This window comes from Nesoenas mayeri (genome assembly GCF_963082525.1).
Source record: "Nesoenas mayeri genome assembly, chromosome: 4".
NCBI lineage: Eukaryota > Metazoa > Chordata > Aves > Columbiformes > Columbidae > Nesoenas > Nesoenas mayeri.
This window is the reverse complement of record NC_137540.1, coordinates 44,089,053-44,111,896: the sequence shown is the minus strand read 5'-3', so window position 1 is coordinate 44,111,896 and position 22,844 is coordinate 44,089,053. Positions and strand designations below refer to the sequence as shown.

Sequence of the window (22,844 nt, the reverse complement as noted above, 5' to 3'; positions counted from 1 at the left end):
AACAAACTTTAAATGTCACACTGCTATGTATTTGCAAAAATCTATTTTCATAGTTGAGCTATTATGAAAGCAAAAATGATGAGCAGAGGAAGCTATAGCTAGGTATGTAGTTTGAAATCTCTACTATCATTACCTTAGAAGACTCATCTTAGTTTCGTATTTTTCATTAGAACAAATCTTTAATTTTGAGATCTGCTTATTTAAAAGTTGCTCAGTATGTCTAGCAAACCCTGTCCCAGGACAGTATTCTTTCATATAAGATGGCTAAAAACCAGACAGAAGAAAATAAAACAGCCTTGACTTCAGTGACGGGAATATACCTTTATTAAGTGGATAAAAGGCTCTACTTTTAATCCAGCTTAGCTGGTAATTTTGATCTAGTATGAAAAAACAGAAGGGCTTTGGGGAGATAAAAGAAAATATGTACCCATACTCTGTAAATGGGTGAAGTATTTTCTTAAAAGAAGTCACTGAAAAGAAACTAGGAAACAGCCTTACGTCAGTATTGCCTTTCAAACTTTTTTTTGTTTTTAGAATTATAGAGGTGAGGGGGAGAAACAGTGAATAGAATTGAAACTTAACCCGTGATACATCAATAAAACAGGATCTAGTTATTGCTGTCCAGAACAATAGCACCTTGGAGAGCAAGTGACCCTTCCAGTAAACAGGCAGAAAAAAAAATCCTTCGTCCAGAGCTCAGTCTCATAAGCATGTGACTTCCACTGAAATTAAGAGCCATCACCTGTCTAGAAAAAGGTTAAGACTGCCCTCCCCCTGCATGTATCTAACAAGGTTAGAAGGGACATATGTGCAGATACCAGTACAGTAAAGAGACGTGAACAAACTTTACAGACACTTAAGCAGTCTCAAATTACAAAAACACGACAACAAAAACACCCCACACAAACCAACCAAAGAAACAAAAACCACCAAACCACCACACACAAAACCGCAACAAAACCAACCAAATATCCCCAGCCAAATACCACCAAAACTCAAAATATCTCACTGAGAAAGACTTTATGTACATAGGCATTAGCAGCAGGCACAGATAAGGACATTTAATAAGTGAGAGTAAGAGGTGGAAGCCAATTTTAAATTGAAATCTACAGATAAACAAATTACACACAGCAAAAATTATATGAATGTTATGAACCTGCATTTTATTCTTCCATCTCACTTATTGCTGTTTCTTGTCCATCAGAAATTCTTCTAAGCAGGCTACAGCTAGTAAGAAAGGAAAACACAGAGAGTGAACAAAATCCTCTGTCATAAGGAACAACAACAACAAAAAAAACGACCACGCAATGCACCCAAAACAACCAAAAAAAAAGCACACACAAAACACTACCAGTAAAACCATGAAACAAACACACTAACCAGAAACTTTTCGCAAAGGCAGAAAAATTATGTGTACTCTTATTTCACCCAAATATATATCCTCATCAGTTTCTGTTCTTTCCAAGCTCTCACTGACTTATTGTTGACTCATTTAGGGGATAAAAACAAAACAATAACAAAAAGACCCACCACAGTGCCTGGTAAGAGCTGTAGATACTGTCCTAGAGCAGCTCAAATGTTGGGCAGAGATGCTTAAAGAACATTACCCATGCACATATTAGCTTTGCTAATATCATATATAAAGACAAATCTGTAACACCATGATAAGAAAATGAGTCAACATGTACACAATCACTACAAAATTCTCCAGTTCTTTTTTAATGTAAGGCATTCAAATGTCAGAATAAAGCTGATCAAGTCAATGCAAGAAAAACAAAAGGAATGCAAAATATTTATTTAGTAACACCAACAAGGAACAGAAGGTATCTACAACTTAAAAAAAGCCAGGATTTCTACGAATAGGACAGGTATCATCAGCTAATACTGCACTTCTCTTCCTCAGTATGAGAAATATGCATGACATCAGTCCAGATTTTTCAAGCCATTAGAGCTGGTGCATGCCATGGTCTCAAGTGACTGTAGCCAAAAAACTCAGCTGAAGGGCTGGAAGGACTTTTTAGTGCAATGAACTACTACATTACAAATAAGACAAGACGTAAAGCAAGAGTTTGAGAGGGAAATCTCCTTATCAATATTTCTGTTTACATGAAACAGGATCATGTACAAAGCCAGAGGAGTGCATTGCATAGCTGGAACAAGCACCAGCAATGTAATCAGTCTGATATCAAGTGAGCAACGGGGTTGCTTTAAAAACCCAGGACACTGCACCCTGAAGCTGACTGTCGCGCTGAGGGGGACGCTGAAGCAGCAGATAAAGCCCATGTATTCGTTGTAAACTTTCCAGCATTCAGACTTTATTTGTCTGAGGTTGATACTCCCCTCTGTGGGTGGAGAAGCCGAGGGACTGGCTGACGTCACCCAAAGCGCAGGGATAAAGTGCAGTGCCCACAGCTGTGGGGTGAGTAAAACTTCCCAAGAGGTGTCCGAGGTGGGCTGCCCTGTCCAGCAGGTGCTCCACTGACAGCACCCTTCCTCCTGCAGCTCGGCTCCTCACACAGACCTCAGGGAGAAACAACAGGAACCAAGAAAAACAACTGTCCACAATGCCACAAAACGTTATTCTCCAAGGACCAGCACCCTGGGGATTCCGGCTCTCAGGAGGAATAGATTTTAACCAACCCTTAATCATAACCAGGGTATGTACTCTTTCCATTTCCTTTCTATTTATTATGTATATTAGTTATTGCAGATTTTTGCCTTTTACTTCTCTAGAGTTCAGAGATGCAGACGAAACTGTGAGTAGATTAGCAAGTAGCTGCTAGTTCTGAGGAGAGCCAGCTGAATGCTAACGGTTTTTACAAGTTCTGTGCTGTGATATATTTCTGAGATTGCTTTATTGGTGTAAGAGACTTTAGCTGCACTTCTACTTATGCTTCAAAAACTGAATTTAAGTGCCTTGGAGGCAGAAAAACTCTGGCATGACTTCCCCAGGCATTCAGATGAGAAAATTAGTTTTAAGCCTACTAAAAGCCAGACCCCGCTTTTATCATTTTCATGGCTAACCTCTGTGATCACTGGGGGAGAAGACTGCTTGGCAGCAGCTCCTCACGTCTGGAAGTTTGTGCTTTGCAAACTCCCTGCCAAGTTTACAAGATTAATCTGACTCTCATTTAATTAAATCAAGTTCTGATTATTGCCAGGAAAGGCAACGGCATTTGTTTTTACACATGTGAAGGTTTTCACTTTCATGAATGATAAATCAGTGAATTATTAGAAAGTTATCCAGTTCTGAATAGGAAAGAGATAGTTCTTTGGTGTTTTCTGCCATATTTGGAAACAGACAATTTACTTTACCCCCCTATTAAAGGGCAACATTCCAAGCCTTCATTTTTTCATCCATTTTGAGCTATTAATTGCAATTTATTTAAGAAATAGCTACTCAATGAATGGAGTGTATAAAACACTGTCAGCTGCCCTGCATCTAGAGACACAGAACTACTCAAAAGACAGGATATGCATTTTGATAATTTGTATATTTTGGAAATTGTGTTCAATACACATCAGACTAGAATTAGTTCTTCTTATATTTTTGCTGCTTTTCAGAACCTCAGACACACCAAGCACGTGTTCCATGAGCCTCAAAATCACCAATGCTTTATTTTTCCTTTTAAAAAGCCCTGCACTATGACTCAATATATACACTATGCCTGGTATTAAATAAATGTCAAGAGCTTTGAAGGATGGATACCAGTGGTGATGCCTTGCAGTAAATATGGTTCTAAACAAGAGTCTGTAGAAAGTTTAAGGATCAACCTTTCAAATATTATACTAGTAAAAATTAGTTTCATTTAATCACATATTCCATTTTTACATAAGTATAAAAGATTTTACTTAAACAGAAGACAGAATGGGATTATTTGACTGTATGTAGCTTTATAACAAATAGTCAGGACATAGGAAAGCCTTTGGAGAAACAGGAGACAAAAAAACACCCAATAACAAAAGAAAATAAAAGAGAAACACCTCTGGACGTTTTGGGGCCTTCACTGCCTTTTATGGGCCTCCAAAAGAAAAATAGTTTCCATTATCTCTAATGAAAAATATTTTAGCAGTGTCTGGTTTGTATTTCCTTTGTGTTTAGATTAAGTGCAATGAAGTTTAAAACGGCAATAACAAAGGATGTTACTATAAATGTAATTTTCTAAAGAATAAATGATTCTGCAATTGACTCATACCTACTAAATGCCTCACAAGACATAAGAGATCAGTTTCTAGCAACACAACAATTCCCAAAATCACATTTCAAGTAGAACTATGAAATAAAAAAAATATATATATATATATATGGAAAAATGACATGTTTAAGTTTGGTTAGCTTAAGTTCAATAATATTATTTGTAGCTTTGTTTAAAATTAATACTTTTGTTGTTGCAGCGTACATTTAGAAAAGTCCCTAAATAAGTATTCATGCAGTAGCCCTTAAGAAGCAGTGAATATTTTGCAAGTTCCACATGCCATGTTTTTGGAGCCCAGGTGTTCCTTTCATAAAAGGTACCACCAGCAGCCTGCTGACATTTGGCTTAAACAATAATAAAGAAACAATAAATAAAAATTATTTTAATATACACTTAAATAAAATAACTGGACAGGTGTTGTTTGCTTGGCTATAGTCCTTGTTCAATGGCAGAAAGGTTTTACTGTCAAGAGACACACAATATAAGAGATCATCATCCACCTGTCTAAAGAACAGATGTCATTTCTAAAACCCATCTGTGGATTCCCAAGCAAGGCAATTCTCTTGACTGTTCCAAACAAATGCAAAAACCACAGATCATGATCAATGAGAGAGTAGGAAGAACAGAGGGGACTAAAAATAGACATATTCTGATTCTATTAGGGTAAGAAACAATGAATTAACTGGAAATAATGAAAACACTTCCTGAAATCCTTGGAACTTCATACAAATGCAAAGAAATTACATCAGTGAAACTGATCAAAACCCTAGTCTTAATGAAACTGAATAAGTTCAGTTTATTCTGACCAGAAGGTAACTTTTTGCAATCTAGAATTTAGGTCACATTGAATAAAGTGCTACAGAAACAACTAAAACTTGTAGAGGGAATGGGGAAATATTATCAACTCCAGATTTAAATTCTGTTTTAATACAAAACTTTACAGATCACATGCAAATACTAAATTACTTCTAATAATTAACATAGCACTTGCTTTGGCTGTAAAACAGAACCCATGGTGAGAAAAATTATCTCAAATAGCTTTTTTTCACTTCATACATGGCACAAATTAGAGAACTGCTCTTATAAGTGAGACTATATGGACTTTTTTGTCCTTCATGGTGGTATTTGTTTACTTCAAAATAAGCAGCTAGTGTTATTTTGGATGAATCAGCCTGTCCCCTTTGTTCTGCTGCTCCAGAAGAGCTAAATTCCAGGAGCTTATGTGCTACATTCACCAATTTCATGTTGCTGTTTTGCTTATCAAAGGTGACCTAAAATGGCAATACATACCTAAGGCACCTAAATACTACTCAGTGACCAAAGACCTCTTTACATGGTGTGGTGTTATGAGAAGTTACCTGTTTGCAAATAAAGGCCTGCAATTGTAGAACAAGCTTTAGTGACATCTAAGGTCATGGCCTCCCTACAATAGTTATTTTAAAACAGAATTATGTTGCATTTCAGTTATTTTAACCATGATGCAGAAGATTATCAACGAGCCCAAAAAGAGGCAAGCATAAAAAGTTAAGCTTAGGGCTCTTTCTGTGGATGTCACTGATGCTGGTACATTTCCATGAGGCATGAACTGCACCACACAGCTCAACTTGAAGGATCAGGGTCACTGTTATTCAAATGTGATGGAACTTAAAGCTAAGCACTTTAAGGAGTTCAGCATCTGGCTTAGACATGAATAAAGAGAAAAATGTCATTTTGGCATTATGAGCATAGTTCTGATTAATTAGCAACACAACTTGAGAGACCAAGGTAGCAGAAAATAGACTAACTGCTGTATTTGTCCTCAAATGTGGTAAGACCACAAGTGCCTTTCTATATTATCCAGTCAATGGCACATCATGAAGTAGCACAATTTCTTAACAGTTCTATTCTGCTGTTGCTTGGAGTTGTAAGGGAAAACCTTAGCTTTTTTTCCAAGTAAATTACACAATGGCATTTGAGACAGAAGACACAAAGACAAGTTGCAATAACTACAGAAATCAAAGTGGAAACTCTTTAATGCAGAAGTGTGAAGATAGTTTCCATCTAATTTGAAGTTATGGTGAATAAAGCATTTCTATGGTGATCTGACAATTGAACTACAGAAGGTATGTCAGAATTAAAAACTCTCTTTTTTTTCTAAGTAACCATATAGTTGTTTACAGGCCCACTCCCTCCCTCTCTTGCCAGCCCAACAGGAAATAAGGAAGCACAGTGAAGTTTATTTTCTCTATCAATTTTCAGGTATGCATGGTGCTTAAGCAGTTACATTTTGTTTGTTTGTTTTTTTCAGATTACACCTGGAAGCAAGGCTTCAGCTGCCAACCTGTGCCCTGGTGATGTTATTGTAGCTATTGATGGCCTAGGCACAGAGAACATGACACATAACGATGCCCAGGAGAGAATTAAAGCAGCTGTACATCAGCTTTGTTTGAGAATAGAGAGGTATGTGTACATGCCTGCTTACTTCTGAAAGAAGATACTACCCAACCAACTAATTCTAGAGCACAACTATTATATGTCATAACTATTTTCAATAGTTTTAAGATTTTCACAAACCCTTTAAAATTACAAGCATCCAGACCTACCCCACCAACACGCAAGACATGTCATGGGCAGAAGACGACTAGTTTCCCTCGGGCTACTCACCACATTTACTGAGCTGCAAACCATACCTCTGACTGCCCCTGCTGACTCCACAAGTCCTATATTTACTGTCAGTAATCAAACAGTTCTTCATATTTTGGGAAAATAATAAAACCCTCAGCTAGATGTCACTAGTTCAGTTACCTCTCTGCTCTCCTATGCCCTCAGCCACAGGTGCTAATCATTGCCACGTCCTCCCAGTCACAGACAGAGCTGACAGTGTATCCTCCCAGTTAAGGAAAGCAACATCACATCAGACTTTCATAAGGGGTGACAAAGGAGGCAGTTTAAAGCCAAATGCTTTGGTCACAATGTATTAAACCACATACAGGATTCTCAAAGCAATATTAATGCCAAAACAAAACCAAAAAACTGTCTCTTACCTAAACTGCAGGGGTCCACAAACTTTTTGTGTTCATTTCTCTCAACTAAAGCCAGCAAGAGAAACAACCTGCATTTTTACATCTCCTGAGTTTGCTCAGCCTTTAATGAGAATCACCTATCAGCTGTCTCCAAGAATCAGACAGCTCTAATTGACCTGAGGCCCTCCAGGAGGTACACAACTTCATTGCAGCTGATCACAACATTTCTTTCCAAATACAGAATGTGTTGGATTTTTTTTTTCCTAAAGGAGCATTGTCTAATTATTAGACCATACATCATGGTTTAAAAATCCTACAGTTAATTCTAGGTTCTGCTACAGGTTGATATATGACATTTAGCAATTTTCAAAGGACAATAAATGTAATTGTGCCTGTAAATATGTGCCTATTTTTCAATGCTAAACATTTGTATTTATATAATAAACAGTACTAGATTAATATTTAACATTAATATTACACTACTTGAAAACTAGCTGCCAAATTTCACTTTGCCAACGAAAACAGAATTGTAACTGATATTTGTTAAATATATTTATCTCTGCTTAAGTGGCTGAAAGAATAATCTGTGCAACCTCTATTTATAATTCCACATAAACTTTGCATACCTAGTTTGGACTCTTCTACATGGACTTTCCCTTTGCAATTGGTAACTACTAACATTATTTCCCATGGTTCATAATATACTTTTTTTTTTTTTTAAGTAAATAGATTTTTTATATATTGTTTACATATAGTACACTTTATATATTGTTGAAGTGTTTTTATGTCAAAACATTGAAAAAGCATAGAAAAAACTGCAAATTTTCAAGCTGCATTATATTTTACAGGGACATAGACAACTCTATAGGAATCCAAATTATTTAAATTCTGCCTTTCTTTCTAGGGCAGGAACTAAATTATGGTCCCCACAAGTTTCAGAAGATGGCAAAGCACATCGCTTCAAGATAAATTTGGAAGCTGAACCACAGGTATGAATTGTTAAAAGTTACCTGACCATTTCCATTTGCCTTTTTACACTCTAAATGAGCTCCCTCAAGGTCGTTAAAATTCTTTACATAGCACTTCATGGATTATCTGCCAGTTTAAGCTAACAGGAACCATCACAATTATGAACGTCATTTTATCTGACTGGATGTTTTTGAATTTTCAGGTATAACTGAAACAAAACATTAACAAGTTACGTACATTCTAATTTTTCTTTAAAACTGTATATATGACCATAGTTTTATTATGGAAAGAAAATATTTCCTTTTATTCTGATATGGTTTAAGTTGCTTTAACTCTTTTAGAGATTCTTCATCATGTGAGGAAACGCTTTTATCAGGAATAAATGTCAAGCACTAAAGCAGTGCACTCATTACATCACAAAAGTAATTTTGATGTAACAGTCAGTTAAACAGAGAGATCCATTAATGCTGGGTCTCTTTACTTCCCTACATTTTCATACTACACCATGAAAATGAAAGTTCCAAGTTTGTACAAAACCCATGTACTGATCAAGCAGCAAATCTTTCACCGCTTCTGACCAGCAAAGTCTTGATCCTTGTCTACAACTAGTGCTTTATTCCTTTGTCATTCCTCTTTAACCTACGTGAACATTTGCTCCTCTCAAGAGGGGGGAAAGAGGAGCATTCTGCTGATCCTGGAAAGCCAGGATCAAAGCAAGTATGTCAAAGTATTTATTCTGTGCTATCCTAGAAAAAATGTAAGCGCAGATTCCATTTCAATAAATGCTATGTAATAAATACTTCCACCAATTCTGTTTTCATGGAGACACTCCCAAGCAAGAATATGGCATTTCAGTGTTCCAGTTCTCTCTTCTTTCCAATCTAAAAACTTGCATTAAGTAGTACAGCAAACTTCATCAGAAATACCTTAGCCTCTTCAGCAGTAGGAGATATTATAGTGAAGAAACAAAACTATTCTAGTGGCATATTTTTGTGGAATAGCTAGGATATCCATAAAATATATAGCAGTGGAAAAAATTGACTAAAAAAGCTATAGAGAAAAACATGCAGGCGTGTGTGACAGGAGAGTAATCCCCTTGCATGAAAGCTGCATTCCTAAAAGGGATAGTTACTTAAAAATAAATCACAAGATTTCACTAAGAGCTATTTGGCAGACTACTGAAAAGCAGTCTCCCTGGAGCCATCAGAAAAGCTGTTTCTCCTAGATTAAATAGCTCACCTCTTCATTTTAGTATATCTCTCTCTCTCTTTCCTTCCTAGGAAAATCAGGAGTATTGAGTATATTTAATGGATAGTAGGCCCCACAAAAGTAGCAGAGGTTGTAAACAAATATGCTAAACCATTCTAGGGATGATTTACATTTTAGATCAAGTACTTTCACCTAAGAACATCCACCACTCTGACCTCCCTGTAGAAAAAAAATACAGTATTTTTTTCTACAATTGCTGAAATTTTAAATTTTACTGCATATTTAGCCACAACACATGAGACACAGCAGCATGCATAGCAGTAATGAACAGTACAACACCAAATTTTCCTTAACCTCAGATGACAAATTACTGCAGAACTACAACCTGTGCTGTTTAGGTCATATTAGAGTTTGCTGAAGTCCAGCACTGAATAAAGGCATTGAAGCCCAGATGAATCCAAAAGCAGTGTAGAGTTACTTCAAATGTAAAACATTTTATCCAAAAAGTGTTGTACATATTGACTCGTGTGCAGAAACAGAAAAACATTGAGTTCTATAAAAAGCATTTCCTCCACATACGTAATAATTTAAAATACTCAAAATGTCATAGATGTTATAAACAGGATCAGATTTTTTTCACTCTAGCCAGGTGGATGTTTGAAAGTTCCCTAAGAAAGTTTCACAAAGGGAAGTCAATAATTTAATGCACATTATAAGCCAACTGAATAACAATAATAGACAAAGACATATACAATCTTCTTAGTAAGTATTGAATTTCTATTTGCAAGATAATTATAAATGAAAGTAAAACATTTTAAATTGTTCAGCAATTTTGCCCAATACTTGGCCAAAGAATGCTTACTTTAGCATCAATGAATAAAAATTATTCTATGGGTGTTTGGACATAGCTATGTGAGAACGGATGAACTACATTCTCTGCCTACCTGCAGCTATGGGACAAAGAAACTTCACACCACAGCAAACTTTTGCATTAGGCTGAGCATCCGCAAAGAGTCATTTGGAGATTAATAGAGGTAATTGTCATAGCACAATGAAATCTCTCACTATTTTTCTTCTGAGGAGAGGAAGCTGAGGCAACAATCCTAGTAAATAATTTGCAGCAACAAGCAGCTGACTGAGATCCACTCTTGAAATCTACACATTGCCACATAAACACCCACCACCTAATTTTGTTTGTCTGGAGCAACCTATAGTGTGATGGATAAATAATAAGAAAGTATTACTAATACAATCATATGGTATTCTGTATAAAAGCAATTTAGAACATAAGGTTCACGAAGAATATCATTAGGAAGAGAAGATAAAATACAACAATCTAAATGGCAAACTATCTTATAAAAGTATTTTTAAATTCCTTTCTACTGTATTGTCAATGTAAAGCAATACCATGACTTGTAAATTTTTTCATCTTAAATGAATTTGTTTCCATTACCACAATTTCTTGAATTGTTTTTATTTGGTCTTTCCTTTTTTATTTCTAACTTTGCCTTTGAAGATTTTGTTCAGTGTGACCAGCCTTTCAGCCATGAAAGACGTTATACATTCCTGGGAGATATAAATATGCTATTCCATATATAAGTATTAAAAAAACAAAACAAAACAATAATAAAAAAATAAAAAAACATGACACCACTGTTCTAAAACATAAGTTCACAGTCTATTACCACTTACAATCAAGATTTGAAACATGATATCTCAAAACAGAAAACATCTGCGTATTCTCATAGCAATTATCGCCAAGGAATGCCATCATATGGTCTGTGTTGGATGCATTTCTATAGACTTTAGGGGCTACATTCACTCTATTCCTGATACCTGTACCAATGCAAAATGTAGTTAGCCCTGCAAAAAGGACATCAGTCAGATAGAAAAAAAAATAAGAAATGAAACACTGTAATTCTTGAATATTCCTGATTAGGTATTTCAGTAATCTCCAGTTCTCATTTAGCTTTTGAACTACAGGAGGGCTTTTCACAGATTCAATGAAATCCAATAAACACAAGAGCTGGACTATTTTTGCTGCTGTATATTCTGTCACTGACATTTTATATGAATAGATGAGTTAAAAGAAAACAGAATTTAGGTCTAACTAACTGCAAATACTTGTTTCAAAACTGTTATATAGTAAATGTGCTATTATGGTGCCATGTCTTCTGTGCTGTTCATTTGTCAACAAGAAACAAAAAAAGGGGATGAAATTACAATGTTCATGATTGGTTTTGTTCATTTTGTATCATACATGGATTTAAATCCATTTTAAATACTTTGACATTAATATCTTTCATTAAGTAGACATGAACCTAAACACTACTGGATTATTTCCATTTACTAATACATTTTGTTAATCGCAACCCAGTTCTATTAGACAGAAACGAGGAATTGCAAGTAAAATCTTTGTGCTCATTCATCCGATTGCTGCTTTCAGTATCCTCTCACAGTGCAATGCTGCTAAACATTTTCATTTAATAAAGCTGCTTTTTACTGTTTGCATTTTCTGGTTGCACATTCTATATAACCATGACTTTTCTTTAGGTCTGTTCCTAAACATATTTCTGAAACTGTTGTTTTAAATTAAAACAAAAGGGCCAACTCACACTTAGGTTTTCGTCATTTTTATAAGTTACTCACCAAAACTTCAAACAGAGACTTGATATTGTCTGAGAAAGGAAATGATGCTCTGAAGAATGAATAAAAACCTAGAGATGTCCAAATTGTGTCCATGTTTATCCAATCTGCTCTTATTATCTTGATTTATTCTGTGGATTTGACTATTCAAATATCTATTTTGGGTTCTGGTTGTATTTGTTCTAACCATTCCCAAAGGCTAAGGTAATTTCAAAAAGGCATTTCTGTATCAAAAAACCTTTGTTTAGAGTTTTATTTAGCAGAACAAGGAGACTAGTTTGTACAGCTTGCAAAGCATAAGTGAAAGACCACAATTGCACCTGAATAGTTTTAAAGCTGAAGATGTTGGGTGTGTCACCACTACAAATACATGATAGCAAATACCAGACAGCAGAAACTGTACACAGTGATTAAGGCAAAAGCTCCAGTATCTAAGATACAAGCTTCAACAATTTGAAATAAAGCTCATTCAGCAGTATTGGAACTTGGACTGTCCATAGGTCATATGACAAAGTTGTATAGCAGCATAAATACAGAGATGGTCTACAGCATTGTAGATGGATTCCTAGTACACCAGTCACACTCAAAACCCAAGCCAAAATACAGAATTGGCAATGATTTCTGTGAAAATTGAAGTATAAATGACTGACACTATCCAAACATTAGAAGTTCCAGTCTCTAAAGAAGAGACCAATTCAAATTGTAAAAACTTATTTGTTAGGAACAAGAGCTTTTTATTCCATATGGATAAAAGTTCAAGTGCTCTCACAGCACCATCTCCAAAGAGCGCTGCAGGACATCAGGACGAGGTGATGAACTACAGCAGCAAATGCTCTTCTCTCACTAGCACAGAAGGTAAAAAAATCCAAACTCTCAGCGTATGACACCACCATTTTTTCCAAAGTCTGTATTTCTGTGGATTAGTGATGGATCTGAGGTATCAGGGACTCAAAGGAGACCATACTGAATCTGCACAATGCAAATAAGTGAATTTGCACACAGACAACAGTCTTTATCATTCCTGGCCTATCACTACAGGAGAACATTTTAAATTATCTGAAAGGTCATCAGATATTTTGTTTCCAGATCTTATTCCTATGATTTCCACAACTGGAGGAAATTACCTGGGCCAATATTAAACAAAATCGTATTCCAGAAATAAACAGACATAGGCAGAATGTTTTCCAGTTTACCCATTTCTGGCTTTTACTTATTTAAGATGATTTCACATTATATTTAAATTATACAGCATCAAATTTTTGATGCACAGCTATGCTTCAAAGTATGGCATAAGTTCAGAAGAATGTCCACAGTCCGATGTACGTTCAAAGACTATTTCAGTTAAAAGAAATGTTAAAAAATCTGTGTTTTCTAGGTAAGACGCTTACAATAAAGTCTTCATACTTTTGCAAGTCCCTCCATCAGTACGTGACAAAAATGCAGAAGCCGGAAATTAGCACTAAAGCAAAGCAATTAAGCTAACTATACATGAAATGTTTCTAATAGAATGTAAAGAGTGCAAAATCTAGAGAGCAATACAACAGGTTACTATAATATTCATCCTTCCCATTTCTTCTTAGAATTGCACACTATTTACAAATGTGGAATGCCTTCTGTTTGCCCTGAGGCAGAAAAATAATGGTTTCTGAATGTGTATGGCTTAAGTAGTATATAGAAAATTCATGGGAAAATATAGTATGCTTGCACCAGATACAAAATAACAGTCGCAAAAGTAAAAAATGCAGAGATTAACAATACTGATGTTATCAGTTTTACTCATGAGTAGCTTTGGTGTGCATTGTAGCTTTGTGTATTTTGTCTGCCTATCATGTACAGGAATTCAAGCCTATTGGTTCAGCTCACAACAGAAGGGCCCAGCCTTTTGTTGCAGCAGCAAATATTGATGACAAAAGACAGGTAGTGAGTTCCGCCTATAATTCTCCAATTGGGCTTTATTCATCTGGCAATATTCAAGATGCACTCCATGGACAACTGAGGAGTCTCATTCCTAACTCATCGCAAAAGTGAGTACTGGTATTTACTTATAATACACAGTCATTTGTGGTATATCACTATCTGTTCTGTTTTCAATTGAAAAGTCCAGCTCTTGCTGTTTTCTCTGATAATCAGGAGTTTATTGATTATCCAAAACCACGGTGATAACGAAGAAATTTTTTCCAACACAAACACTATCCACTCAGCTCTGTAGTAGCAATGCTGCAGGTAGCTAAAATTCGCCCTCTGTGCTAGGCTGCACCACTACCTATCATCCTCTCTTAGAACTGCACTTTACTCTGAATGTTTCTCAGCAACATGGTAAACACATTTTGAGCACCAGGAATGTACAAAATAAACACGGTTACTTCATGGTTACAATTTTTAAACTTTGTTAACTACTTTTTAACTAGAAATAAGCATTTGTAAGCCAAAGAAAGTTATGCTAATCCTCTTTTCTTTACAGGATATCAACTACTTTGAACACAGGCATAATATTCGGCCCAAACCCTTCATAGTCTCAGGCCGAAGCAGGTTATAAACTTTGAGTGCTGTGCTGGATTTGGATGCATGGTGTTATTTTTTAACGGATACTCACTATTCATGTAATAAAGCATACTGATGCATTTGAAATTCACTTATAGTAGCTTACAGGCTAACACTGAAATTGAAAAAACAAACAAACAAAACCAGAAATGGCTGACTTGCAGAGATCAGGCTTGAAATTCAAATTTCTATTTGCAAAAGAAAGCAGATCCATGCTCCATCTCAGTTATACTGACAAGTGTCTGAAGCAACCTTATTCAGTTTACAGTGTAGCACCAGATATTGTATAGTTATGAATCTATGGCACTCTGAAATTCTTCTGTCCAAATGCAAATACATGTAATCTGTTAACCTGCTAAATAAAAGACAGCTAGTTATATAAGTTATTATCCAGGCTATTCAGAGATTTTAAGTTTGCTTTTCAGCAGACCTCTATTCAGAAGGCAACCTAACTCATAGCTAAAATAGAAGAACTATCTTTAGGAGAACTTTAGGAGACATGTAAAGCTCTAAAATACAGAAAAGCTTATATATAGACATCCAACAAATTAGTGTGATATCCCTCTATCACAACTGAGAATGAAATGCCTCACTATTATTTACATTATTGAATACAGATGGGGAATAAATAATGTACTCTATGGCTTAAAACAGAAGGAAATTCAAAAGCACCTGGGTGATGCCATCTATTGTGATGCCACCCTTTATACTTTCTTGCAGTAGCGGTTTTTACCAGCAGATTTAGTGTTCTGCATTTATTTCTGAAAGTTTGATATGCCTGCATTTCAATTACACTGATTTAAGTCTGAGAAACTAGACCAGAAAAACAGGATGGTAATTGATTCCTGTGTACAAAGGACAACCTTTTGTGGATGATCAGTTTTGTGAGATGTGTCAAATTTTTCAACCACCTGCGTGATAAAGAGAAGACTGTAGAAGGTTGGTAGAGTCCATCCTTCTGTGAACAAGAACTATCAATGCAGAACACCACTGCAGTGGAGAAAAGGTGCACATCTCTCCTTGCAGTTTGATGCTGATACAGGGTAAATGACAAAGCAGTCCTTAGCCAACATGCCTGGCCTCTAGCCATAAGCAGCACTTACCTAAACTGACTTTGGGACCACGGGGTACCATTTACAGGTACCTAATTATAGTTACAGAGAATCAAATGAGTGTATCAACAGCCTAATCTCCTCATTTGGAAACCTCACTTACACAGTATTTTCCATTAAAACATTGAATTAAATAGTCATTTTCCAGCATGTCAGATGTGGTAAAAACCTGCAAAAATTAACCTGATAGCGATGAAATAAGCATCAAGACTTCAGCTGGACAAGGTCTGTCAGGTGTTCTAGCATCAGAGAAGTCTGTGTCTACAAACTGCACAATCTCTGACGTGGGCTGCTACATCTACAAAACCTTTGTTGTCACAGTCTTTGCTACTTTTTCATCAATCTGGCTTGATATACATCCTCTGCTAAACACAGCAACAAACAAAGAGCCACCTTGACTGTGAACAACCCTTTAGGACAGGGAGCTGAGGCTAAATAGGACTTTGATTCAAAGAAGTGCTGATTCTGGAGTGTGGGTTTGAGCTGACAGGTTGGACACTAGCCACAATTCTGGACTTTACCTTGGCAAAACTAACTGGAAATTACATGTACTATATAATTATATTGTATTTATGCTTATAATTTCTTCTGTTTTAACGTTACTTTGGCTGCTTATAGCAAGAGTTGTGCTTTTTCTAGCCTTTTCCTGCTACTTCCCATTTACTAACACTATCAGCACTGACAAAACTTATTCTACTGCAGGATTAAACGTCATCTTGATTATTCTAAAAGAAAAGACTGTAAATTTCTAAGTTGCCCCTGTGTGAATTTTTTGGCTGGCTCATGCTAGGTGATGATGCAGAACTGTACTTTTGCTGTAAGGTCTGCCTATCATTTCTGGAATTAGCCTTCTTTTGATATGTCTTTGATGGTAGAGCGTATATTTCCCTTCAAATTTTTGAGAAAGTGGTCCTACACAAATTCCCCTCTGAATCAAAAGGGAGGATTTTGGGTCATCTTCTCCACCCAAGGCTACCTACTTGGCAGGTACTGTACTATCAAACTGTGAAATAAGAGTATTCTCCCAGGTTTACATGGAATCATTCAGCTCAGAAAGAACTAACCACAAACCTGGTACGCAGGTTGGAGAAAAGAGATTAAGCATTTATCATCTTGTAGCTCTGAATGTCACATAAATGGTAACCACAACTGTGGAAAGCCTGAGTTATGTGCTGTTACAGAGCGAAAGCAAAGAAATATCCTGTAACAAAGAAAGTCTCTGGGATGCTATGAAGGAAGGACTGAAGTGTTCACACAGTGACACTGAAGACGACTTTGGGCTTAATGTTCACATTATTTACTAATCCTGTTCCAGAGATGTCAAATTGATGTTCAGTAACTTCAGTAATGTCAAGCAACATTAATATTTCTAGAAAACTGTACATCTTTTTCATTATATATAAATTATATGTAAAATCTACTTTAAAAGCAGTAAAATTAATTCTCCGAATAACCCACTGTTCTTGTGAAGGACCACTTTACATTCTACTGGAAACACTGTAATTTAGAAACGCAAAAGTATGTCTGTCTGGTTTAGTATCTCTTCTTTGAAATGTTCAACAACTATAAAAAATTATATATGTTGTTAAACTAATTTTAAAGTATTAATAAATATCTTATTGTAGAACTGAAGAAAGTCTAGGAAATGTCACATTCATTATTTTACACTACTTTATAGTAGTTGCTTCAACTGTGGACCGAGATGGTTGTGAGGTACAGGACTGGAATGATGTGTCTAGAATTCCAGTCCTGCAGGTATCTATTCTGTCACTGACACAGACACCGCACATAACCTTTGTATGCTACGCTTTGGTAGATGTTAAGAATTACTCATCCAGAACAAAGAATTTCAGGGAGGCTTAATTAATGAATAAAATCCAGAGTCAAAAATGTAAAGAAATTACTATGCTCTGAATGATACAATCAATCAAATAATTTTCACTACCTTAAACGCATGCCAGAATTTTAAGGACTGCTTTATAACTGGCATTGATACTTTTTACAGGAAGATACTTTTAAATGAATACCCATACTTTTGCTTTTCTCTGCTTTCACTTTTCTGCATCTGTTCTATCTACACTTTTCAGCCCCGTTAACATCACTGTACTTTTGTCTTTATTCTCTATAATGCGACACACGTTGCACACTCTCCTGTAATCTGGCTATTAACCTAGTGGATGCAGCACTCCCTCGGGGATTGACTGTGGCAGTGGACGCAGCACCCCCTCCTCCATTAGCACGGTCAGCTCCATCTGCCCCACCGAGCTGAAGGCCGTCTCCAAGATGGCCCCAAACATTCCCCTGGAGATGGAGCTTCCCGGTGTCAAGATCGTACACGCTCAGTTTAACACACCTTTGCAGTTGTACTCAGATGACAATATCATGGAAACACTGCAAGGCCAAGTGTCTACAGCTCTGGGGGAAACACCCATAATAAGGTAATTAGAGGAGCATCTTTAATGTTTATGAATATCCAAAATTAGAATATACCAAAAATCATGAGCTTTAATATCACATTGTTTCTATGATAATTGGTAAGAGCGTTAGAAAGAACTTAAGTCATTTAAAGCCATTCCGTATTTTCATTAAAATATTAGTAATTTATGACTTTTAACCCAAAGTATTAAAGGAGTCTTTCAGAATTTACAAATAAATACTTCATAGGAAATAATCCTCTATTTGTAGCTAATAAATAGAAACTGATGATACTACCTGGACTATTAGCTGACTGAACATTCCAAGTCAAGATTCTGATTCCCTCCAAAATTCAAAACTATTTATTATTGGTATCATAATTATTTATTTAATAACATCTAATAATTTATTAAGAATTAATAAAATACTATTATTAACTCACATTTCTTTCAACTGTTGAAATTCAAGTTATGAAGATTAGTAAATCTTGTAGATGCTTATAGTGTTCTAGGTATCTAACTCCTATTCAGGACAACTTGTTCAGTACGAATAGCTCTTATCCAAAAAGAGACAGCATTTACTTTATAGGACTACTGATCCACTTCTGACTTATGAATTTTATCCATGGCAATAACTAAGAGTCAGGTAGGAACATTATGTATCTGGACAACAACAATGATTAAACAATACAACGTTTTAAAGCAGTATCCATTTTTTTTCAAGAGACATCATTTACATTTCTTTACTTTTGCATAATAGTAGCTTAGTTTTCTGGTTTACAACAGTACTTAATAATTAATAATATGTATGGTGTAAACTAAAGCTAATTACTAATAGTTTGAATAAGTAATAATCACCAATGAGCCTTTTTCAGCATCTTGCAGAATTGGGCTGTTACTAACCACAAAAATCACATTTATATAGAAGTATTCGAGTTCAACTTATCTGATGAAAACTGTAGTTCATAAAGTCTTTGCAAACTGATGTTACTCTACTGCATGAATATTTTCCCTCAGTCACAACAATTCAAGAACAATACAAGAAAAATGTGCTTTTTCTTTATTCTGAAATAATGGATTAAGCCCAGAGTAATGAGATTTCACAAACTCCTGTGGCACTCCCAGTGTGAAATCTCTCTTTGGTTGTGGGATTGGTTTTCACTCTGTACGCACTCAGAAATGTTATCTCACACATTTATGTAGAGGTTGGTTTTGCCTTCCGTATGTAATTGTATTATCACTTGTTTGATGTTTAGAAATCTTAGAATTTTAGGGTTTTATTAGCCTTTGGTGAGAACTGTAAAAACCAAGCTCCTTCAATATAAAAGCTTGTGACTAGAGAAGAAAGTGGTAATTTCTTTACTAGTTTAAAGTTGGCTCAGAGAAATCTGTTGTCTGATGAAGATGTGAACAATTAACATCAGCAACAGGGGCCACTGTCCAACTGCGGCTGCTCTTACTGTGCTATATGACAGCTTAGATGTTACCCTGGGAAACAAACCAAACCATATAAAGCAAAACCCAGTCTAATTCCTTGTGGAACTAGTTGCTTATTTCCAGTGGAAATTTACCTAAGGTTCAACAGACCGTAGGAGGCCAGTTGTAACAGGAAATTTTAACTGGACATTTATGTATATGTTAGTGAGGTAACAGACTTCATCAAAGAAAATTTGGACCTTTCTAATTAGCTCCTTACCTTACGTTAAGATATGAGCTGTGATTTTTAACAACATTCTTGAGACCAGCTGCTGTGAAAATGGAACTTCTGGAGCAAAGAGCACCTGGTAATACAGCAGCTGATTGAAGAAATGCAACTGTGTTGAGGTTAAACACAGGTACCAGCTTATTTCCCAATGCTGTAAGAGCCAGAACAGTAGTTATTGAAATACTTTCATTAGTTTGTAGATTTATTTTTGTAACAATTGCACAGATATTTTTTCCAGCACTTTTTAGACCTAGAGAAGGCTATATAAAGCGATGCTACCTGGAAAACAGAGCCTTTTGGTAGCTGTCAAAACACATTGTCTTAATGTTTGTTTCCTGAACCACATTCTATGCCTGGTACAGCTATTGCTCCCAAGTTACATTTGCTAAACTGCTTTATCTGCTCTTTGTCCCTATGATACAGTGACCCACCTCCAAACGCAGTGCCTCAGTCTGATGTGTACAGGATGCTGCACGCCAACCAGGAGGAGCCCAGTCAACCTCGCCAGTCTGGCTCCTTTAAGGTGCTCCAGAATTTAGTCTCCGAGGAAGGTGGTTAATAATGACATATCCTACCTGTTCAAAGTATTTCTAAATGTTTGTGGGAAGGGGGAATCTGAGAAGAAAATATGAGAGATGAGAGCTTTAAGAATTTCTGAAAGCTCAAGTAATTCTGAATCTTCTAGATAGCACACCAGCCTCCTAACATTTTTCACCCTTGCTTTTATAGTTAGCAGTCTCCTGTGTGAATAAAATGGTAATGTTAATCACATTTTTCAGAATTTCTTCTCAGATTTTAAGGTTGTTAATGTAAAAGTTGACTTAAACTGAATGATAATTTTTATGTGAGAGAACTTTCAGGACAAGCTGCCTACACTCATGACACCAAGAAAGAAACCACTCTCTTCCACATCCAGGAAAAGAGAAATTTAAACCAACTCCTAAAACAGGTTTCACTTATCCCCTCTTCATTCTAAATAAAAATTGAAGAGGACAATATAATTTACAGTCATATTTCCTTCAAATGAAGACATTTTGAAAATAGCATTAGTAAAGGCTGCAAGTCTGTTATATTTACAGGAAGTGCACATAACGAAATACAACCAAAATTATTCTAAAAGGTAAACATTTAAAATTTTAATTTTTACACCTCAATATTTACCAAAGAGGTGATAAATACATCTAATAATGTATAGATATATATATATAATTGTGGGATTTTGCTTGGCATTTTCTTGTGTTTTGCTAATAATTTTGTATTCATATCATGTTACTAATCTTTCTGAATTTGTTGTATGGTTAGTTATATGAATGCAAATCTAATGATAGGTCTTGACTATGTTATGTTGCTGTATTAAAGCTAAATCCTCCTCCCTCTTCTGCTATATGCAAGACCTACTATCAGAGAATTAGATGATGTCATTGAGACAGAGAGCACTATGTATATATTATATGTACATATGTATTTGTATACATATGTATATATTCTTGCTTTTTGGCTACAGCTACACAATATTTTTTCCAGTTCCAAAGAGGCGGAATCTGGCCCAGTAAACCTGTAGAGAGAAACTCCATTGTTTGTTGATACAAGTGGAAGCCTGTAAATACATCCAGGAGTGTATTTACAGGAAAAGTATTTAACTGCTTTTGTATTAGCCTGCACGTAACAGGATTGTTTTGATTCTCAGAAGGACGCCCCATGGGTACAAGAAGTGTGAAAGCTCCTGTAACAAAGATACCTTCTGCCATGCCTGGTGCCCAGAAAGTGCCACTGTGTGACAAGTGTGGGAGTGGGATTCTGTAAGTTGTGTCTTTTTTAGTTTTAGAAATCTCTAGTTCAAGCACATGTCCTAAGACACCACTGCAGACTACAGGCATGTTTTCTCAGTGGTGGTCTCAGTCTCCATTTGCACTAGTAGAAAAAAGCTTCTAGAGAACAGAGATATAAAAAAATATTGTTCTAAATCCCAAATTATTAACTTGCACCTAAGAGACTTTAGATACAGATTATTTCAGTTTCAACAATGTACCGTCAATGCTTTAATTAAGATTTCTCAGGACCTCTTACAAGTCAATCTTTAACACATACATAATGAAACCAGCAGTTACCCGTGCTGCATTGTTGCAGGCTGTGAATTCTCAAAAGTTTCTTGGTAGTGTAAAGCATCCTTCCCTCAACCCAGCAGGAGTATCCAGAAAGCTCTGTGGGCCTGTTTTAAAGCTACCAGATTTCTATTTGAATGACATCACTAACTTCAGCAAAGAAGATAGATACTGGTGAGCTCAGAGAACAGAGTCACTGAGGAAAATAAATGTGTTTTTAAAACTCATTTTGTCACCATTTTGATCAGTTAGACTGTACTTTCTGTGTTGCGACAAAATGAACATGTTTCTTCAAACTCTTGTTTTCTGATGAACTATGTGATCAACTCTACAGCATTTTATGTCACTTACTCAAACTCAGCTTCCAACCTTAAATTATATAGTAGCTGGCAAAGCCCTGAGATGAACAACCTAAAAGCCTTAAGATAAATACAGAGGAGCTTACTTACTTTGTATCATACTGTAGTTTCTCCTCACTTTCAATTTATATGAATTAATTGTTTTTTTCTTTTCATTGTTTCCATACAGAGGAACAGTGGTGAAGGCACGTGATAAATACCGGCATCCAGAATGTTTTGTGTGCTCTGACTGCGGCCTCAACCTGAAACAAAAAGGCTATTTCTTTGTGGAGGGCCAACTATACTGTGAAGCTCATGCACGAGCTCGCATGAGGCCACCAGAGGGATATGAAACAGTTACCGTTTACCCGAAATGCTAGTCTTACGTTAACACACAAATCTATGCATGCACACAAAAAGCCACTAACAGCTTAGAACTGCAGTACAAGAGTCAGGACTTCTGCCTGATTCCAAAGTAGCAGCTTTTAAACCTTTTCTTCTGGGATTCTGAGGGAGGTGGAAGTCCCTGTTAGGCAGCAGTAGCATATTTATACCAGTAAAATTCTGCTAAAATATTATCTTTGAAGTTGCCAAAATAACTCAATGAAGT

The 22,844-nt window shown here is 36.0% G+C and overlaps 1 protein-coding gene across 2 annotated transcripts; it reads left to right on the top strand.

Moving 5' to 3' along the window:
- Positions 1-2,564: 2,564 nt before the first annotated feature.
- On the top strand, positions 2,565-22,614 carry PDLIM3 (PDZ and LIM domain 3; the record flags this gene model as incomplete). 2 transcript variants are annotated; one of them, XM_080343750.1, is made up of 8 exons in its annotated part: positions 2,565-2,657; positions 6,484-6,635; positions 8,103-8,187; positions 14,484-14,551; positions 17,850-18,113; positions 20,218-20,348; positions 21,482-21,593; positions 22,425-22,614. In XM_080343750.1, 8 exons carry the CDS (start codon positions 2,565-2,567, stop codon positions 22,612-22,614), a joined length of 1,095 nt encoding a protein of 364 aa, XP_080199876.1. The 2 variants fall into 2 exon arrangements, with proteins under 2 accessions (XP_080199876.1, XP_080199877.1); XM_080343751.1 differs by lacking the exons at positions 14,484-14,551; positions 17,850-18,113 and adding an exon at positions 13,859-14,046.
- Between the last annotated feature and the right edge of the window lie 230 nt (positions 22,615-22,844).